The 6,222-nt window shown below is 46.2% G+C and overlaps 1 protein-coding gene across 3 annotated transcripts in view; it reads left to right on the plus strand.

The window, feature by feature from the left end:
• The window catches only part of TMEM248 (transmembrane protein 248), a 41,551-nt gene extending 35,381 nt beyond the window's left edge, over positions 1–6,170 (plus strand). For all 3 annotated transcript variants that reach the window (XM_037731787.1, XM_017509714.2, XM_037731786.1), the window contains exons 5-7: positions 1,304–1,487; positions 3,498–3,641; positions 5,577–6,170. In XM_037731787.1, coding sequence (XP_037587715.1) covers positions 1,304–1,487; positions 3,498–3,641; positions 5,577–5,597 — 349 coding nt within the window. In that variant the 3' untranslated portion in view covers positions 5,598–6,170. The remainder of the gene's footprint in view (positions 1–1,303; positions 1,488–3,497; positions 3,642–5,576) is intronic.
• Positions 6,171–6,222: the final 52 nt, after the last annotated feature.

Genomic DNA, 6,222 nt, shown 5'->3' on the forward strand with positions numbered 1-6,222 from the left:
AGCTTTGCCTTTTACATTTTTTTTTTTGTGTGTGTGTGTGTGATGGGGAGGTTTCTCCTTTCTCTGTAAAGGAGATATTTACCTATAAATAAACAGGTGAAATACATAAGATATAGCCTATTTAAAAGAATTCTATGGTTAATCCTTTTTAAATAAGAATTATCCTGGGATTTATCTATTTTGGACATTTGGAGGTTTGTAGGCCAAGAGCAGGTTAAGTTAAACATTGTGTTACAGTAACTGATACAGAATTTTGTAGGTAAAGCTTCCAGTTGTAACTAAGTGATATGCTTTGAGCTGGGCGCAATGGCTCACACCTGTGATCCCAGCACTTTTGGAGGCTGAGATGGATGGGTAACTTGAGGTCAGGAGTTCAAGACCAGCCTGGCCAAAATGGTGAAACCCTGTCTTTACTAAGAATACAAAAATCAGCTAGGTGTGGTGGCAGGCGCCTGTAATCCCAGCTACTTGGGAGGCTGAGGCAGGAGGATCACTTCAACTTGGGAGGTGGAGGTTTCAGTGAGCTGAGGTCACACCAGTTTGGGCAACAGAGTGAGATTCTGTCTCACAAAAAAAAGATGATGTGGTTTGGTTGTGTCTCCACCCAAATCTACACAGGTAATTTTGGGAACTACAATTCAAAATAATCCCCATGTGTCATGGGAGGGACCCAGTGGGAGGTAATTGAATTACGGGGGTGGTTACCCCCGTGCTGCTGTTGTCGTGGTAGAGAATGAGTTTTCACAAGATCTGTTGGTTTTAGAAGGGTTTTTCCCCTTTTATTCGGCACTTCTTGCTGCCGCCCTGTGAAGAAGGATGTGTTTGCTTCCCCTTCTGCCATGATTGTAACTTTGCTAAGGCTTCCTCAACCATGCTGAACTGTGAGTCAGTTAAGCTGCTTTCCTTTATAAATCACCCAGTCCCGGGTATGTCTTTATTAGCAGCCTAAGAACAGACTAATATACTAAGAGTTTAACTAATTTGAGGAAATAGGTGTAAAAGGGGCTTATGTCCATTGCATCCCATGTGAAAGGACTATATGGGAATTCTGAAGGCAGAAATTAAACACCCCTAAATGTCAGGCACCTATTTCTTTTTCTGTTATGTGTTTATTTTTTTTTGTAAAGACCCTCAAACTAAAATTTAATGGTATTTATCTCAAAGAAGTATGAGCATGTAAGTTACATTTCCCCTTTCCACATGTGTTGCCATGTTCACTGTTTTGCCAGCTGCTGTGGGGGTGACACAGGTGAATGACTAAGGTCACTGAGCATGTGTCTTTCCTCCTCCTCTTCCCCTACAGACAGCCACCGCACTGTGTACCCGACACGTACAGCAATGCCACGCTCTGGTACAAGATCTTCACAACTGCCAGAGATGCCAACACAAAATACGCTCAAGATTACAATCCTTTCTGGTGTTATAAGGGGGCCATTGGAAAAGTCTATCATGCTTTAAATCCCAAGCTTACAGTGATTGTTCCAGATGTAAGTGACAAAAACCGTGTGTCTGTGTGTGTGTATGTGTTTGTGTGTGTGCGTGTGTGCGTCTGTGTGTGTGTGTGTACGTGCGCACATGGGCACATGTGTGTGCATGTGCTGCAACTGTTGGTGTAGGTCCTGCTGACTTCCCTGGGTAAGCATATCCTCTGCCACTCTAGATTTCCAGCTGCCTTGGGACACTTGTCGGAGAGGTGCATGCTTGGAAAAACATGCCACCAATTGGTTAAGGAAAATCTGGTTCTTCTCTTCGTTTTCTCTGTTGTTTGGCAGCAGTTATTTCTTGAGGAACTGCCTAACCCCTGGGAGTTGCAAGGGATGCTTGTATTAATACTATCTTAGAGGGATGTTCACAGATATACATAGAAGACTATCTAGTTAGTCTCAGTGTGAACAAGAAATAGTGCTGCTTGGAGTTCTGAAAGGTAGAAGTGAGTAGAAGGAGATGAATCTTCAGCTAGAGAGTGAGGCCTGAATAGGATTTAACTGAACCGAGAGGCAAGGAGAAGAAAACACCTATTTTGTCTAACAGCTGTGCACTAGCTCAGCTTCCTACTTAGACTTGAGCCTACTTTTTTTCTTAGAGACAGGATCTTGCTCTGTCACCCAGATGGGGGTCTAGTGGCGCATTCATAGCTCACTGCAGCTTCAGATTCTGGGCTCAGGCTTCCGGAGTAGCTAGGACTACAGGTGCATGTCACCATGCCGGGATAATTTTTAAATTTTTTGTAGTGATGGGGTCTTGCCATATTGCCCATGCTGGTCTTGCACCCCTGGCCTCAAGCGATCCTCCTGCCTTGGCCTACCAAGTGGCTGGGTTGACACGTGTGAGCCACTGCACCTGGCCCAAGCCCACTCTTTTATTTTTTCTGAAATGGGGTCTTGTGCTGTTGCCCAGGCTGGAGTGCAGTGAAACAATCTTGGTTCACTGCCACCTCCACTTCCTGGGTTGAAGTGATTCTCCTGCCTCAGCCTCCCAAGTAACTGGGATTACAGGCACCTGCCACCACACCAAGCTAATTTTTGTATTTTGAGTAGAGGTAAGGTTTCACCATGTTGGCCAGGTTGGTCTTGAACTCCTGACCTCAGGTGATTCTCCCACAGCCTCCCAAAGTGCTGAGATTACAGGCATGAGCCACTGCGCCTGGCTTTTGCCCTTTTCTGAGGCTCATATGTAGGCCAGGGTCCTGCAGGAGCCAGCCCTGGAGGTCAGGCTGGATGGTGGGCTGAGGTCCTTCGTGCCTGGCCGAGGACAATCCCTGCCTGTGTTTGGGCCATGGGGATTGGTAAAGCAATGTGCCGAGAAGACTGGGCTGCCCCACTATGTGGTAAATGAGCAGGGGCGGAGCCCAGGCTGACCTGAGACCTGGAGATATGAGAGGGAAAAGGAATGGAAGTGTGTCTGGGGTTTCTCTAGTAACTGGCAGGGCCTGGGGATTGACTGCTTGTGGGAGGTCAAAGGGCAGTGAATCAAAGATGATGTCAGCATTTTCATCCAGGGACTTAGAGAAGTAGGGAAATGCAGGAGCAAGGAGGTAACCCTGAGGAGAGGTGAGGTGCTAAGGCCTTCCTGGTGGGGGCATAGCCAGGACTTAGGAATGCAACCTCGGCTGTCAGCCTTGCAACCGGAGGGCAATTCCATGATGAGGATGTGTCCAGAAAGGGCTTAAAGACGCAGTCTCTGCAGCCTTCGCAGGGGAGGAGGCCTGCTGGAAGGGCAGGGTTCAGGCAGTGTGGGGGTGCAGAACACAGGGCAGACTACAACGCTAGGAAGGAATGGTTGCTCTCTACCAGGGATTGCTTGGAAACACCGTGTCTTCACTTAATGAGGTCCAGCTTTGGTAATTTAGGAGCCAGAAGGAGAAACCTCCTCTCCCAGCTTGAGAATAAAAGTTGTGGCAAGTCTGGAGTTTGTAAAGCCTGTCTCTCAAAACCCAGCATTAAAACCTTTCAGTCACTCAGAGCACGTTTGTTTTTTTTTTTCTCTTCTTTCTTTAGGATGACCGTTCATTAATAAATTTGCATCTCATGCACACCAGTTACTTCCTCTTTGTGATGGTGATTACGATGTTTTGCTATGCTGTTATCAAGGGCAGACCCAGCAAATTGCGTCAGAGCAATCCTGAATTTTGTCCTGAGAAGGTGAGCAGTGGATGGGGTCCAGGCTAACATTTTGCTAGAGGCCTCTGTATATAGAAAGTCACAGTTATCATTACTCCATTTATTGTGGGTGGCACGTTTCATCCAAAGAAATGACAGTCATCCCTTAGTATCCTAGGGGGATTGGTTCCAGGACCCTGGTGGACACCGAAATTCATGAATGTCCAGATCCCTTCTGAGGGTGCATTATTTGCATATGACCTCTGCACATCCTCTGTAGCTTTAAATCATCTCTAGATTACTTTTTTTTTTTTGAGACGGAGTTTTGCTGTGTTACCTAGGCTGGAGTGCAGTCGTGTGATCTCCACTCACTGCAACCTCCGCCTCCCAAGCTCAAGTGATTCTCCTGCCTCAGTCTCCCGAGTAGCTGGGATTACAGGCATGTGCCACCATGCTCAGCTAATTTTTGTATTTTTAATGGAGACAGGGTTTCACTATGTTGGCCAGTCTAGTCTTGAACTCCTGACGTCAAGTGATCCACCTGCCTCAGCCTCCCAAAGTATTGGGATCACAGGTGTGAGCCACTGTGCCCAGCTTCTAGGTTACTTAACAATACCTACTACAGTGTAAATGCTATGTAAATCGTTGTTACAGTGTATTTTTAAAACTTGTATTATTTTTATTGTTGTATTCTTATGTTTTGGTTTTTTTCTTTTGAGTAGTTCTGCTTTTTTTAGGTTTTTTGTTTTGTTTTGTTTTGTTTTTTGAGACGGAGCTTCACTTTTGTTGCCCAGGCTGGAGTGCATTGGCACGATCTCGGCTTACCACAATCTCTGCCTCCTGGGTTCAAGTAATTCTGCCTCAGCCTCCCGAGGAGCTGGGATTACAGGCATGTGCCACCATGCCCAGCTAATTTTGTATTTTTAGTAGAGACAGGGTTTCTCGATGTTGGTCGAGCTGGTCTCAAACTCCCAACCTCAGGTGATCTGCCCACCTCAGCCTCCCAAAGTGCTGGGATTACAGGTTACAGGTGTGAGCCACCGCGCCTGGCTTTATTTTATTTATTTATTTATTTATTTTTGAGACAGGGTTGAGCTCTGTCACCCAGGCTGGAATGGAGTGGTGCGATCGTGGCTCACAATGCAATCATAGCTCACTGCAGCCTTGACCTCCCAGGCTCAGGCAGTCCTCAGCTTCCCAAGTAGCTGGGACTGTAGGCACGCATTAGCACAGCTGGTTAATTTTTGTAGTTTTTGAAAGAACCACTGCCAAGTCACTCCCTTTAATAGCGATGACGGCTTGGGTATGATTAAAAATCCAACACCATAATATAGGCTGAAGGTAAAAACACTTCTAATGAAGACAGAAACCACAGCTGGCCTTCTATAATTGTGGGTTCCACATCCACAGATTCAACCAAAAATACACACAAGAGGGCTGGGCATAGTGGCTCATGCCTGTAATCTCAGTACTTTTGGAGGCCAAAGTAGGTGGATCACTTGAGCCCAGGAATTCAAGACCGGCTTGGGCAACATAGTGAGACCCCATCTCTACTAAAAGTTAAAAAATTAGCCAGGTGTGGTGGTGCGTGCCTGTATTCCCAGCTACTGGGGAGGCTGAGGTGGGAGGATTGCTTGAGCCCAGGAGTTGGAAACTATAGTAACCTGTGAACTGTGCCACTGCGCTCCAGCCTGGACGACAGAGTAAGACCCTGTCTCAAAAGAAAAAACAAACAAAAAAACCAGTTCATTCTGTCTCTGCACAGTGGTTCCAGATGGGCTGCATCTTGCAGGAGACTGGGATTTCTAGTCACTTCTTCCTAGGTGAGATTTTCTTCTTAGGGGTTTAATAACTTCCCTGCCTGGTCGATATGTGCCATTAGTGTCGCGCCCTGGTCTTTGGGTAGGCACTGGAACCCTGGGCTGAGTTACCTGGGCTTCCCTCTTTGACTGGTTTCCCTGGCTTGCTCTCTTCCAGGTGGCTTTGGCTGAAGCCTAATCCCACAGCTCCTGTTTTCTGAGAGAGACTGAGAGAACCATAATCCTTCCCTGCTGAACCCAGCCTGGGCCTGGACGCTCTGTGAATACATTATCTTGCGATGTTGGGTTATTCCAGCCAAAGACATTTCAAGTGCCTGTAACTGATTTGTACATATTTATAAAAATCTATTCAGAAATTGGTCCAATGATGCACGTGCTTTGCACTGGGCGCAGCCAGAGCCCTTCATCCCTGCCCTGGACTTGAGACCTGGTGATTGTGTCCACGCATCTCTAGAGAAGGATTCCTGGGTCTAGCTGTGTGGCAGCTGGTCATGACGTTTTCACCAAGGTCACAGGCGCGTTGTGTCGCTGGTGGGGTTGAAGTTTGGTTCGGTTCTTGTTTCAGCCGGATATGTAGAGAACGTTTGAAACAGTCTGCACCTTTGATATGATACTGCATTTCCAAAGCCACCAATCCATTTTGTGGATTTTATGTGTCTGTGGCTTAATAATCATAGTAACAACAAGAATATCTTTTTCTCCATTTTGCTTGCAAGGAAACATACCTGGTTTTTTTTTTTTTTTTTTTTTTTTTTACCCATTAATATTTGTGTAGGCTTTTTCTATCACTGAGAGTTAGGTTT

The sequence above is a fragment of the Cebus imitator genome, unplaced genomic scaffold (genome assembly GCF_001604975.1).
Source record: "Cebus imitator isolate Cc_AM_T3 unplaced genomic scaffold, Cebus_imitator-1.0 Scaffold419, whole genome shotgun sequence".
NCBI classification, from domain to species: domain Eukaryota; kingdom Metazoa; phylum Chordata; class Mammalia; order Primates; family Cebidae; genus Cebus; species Cebus imitator.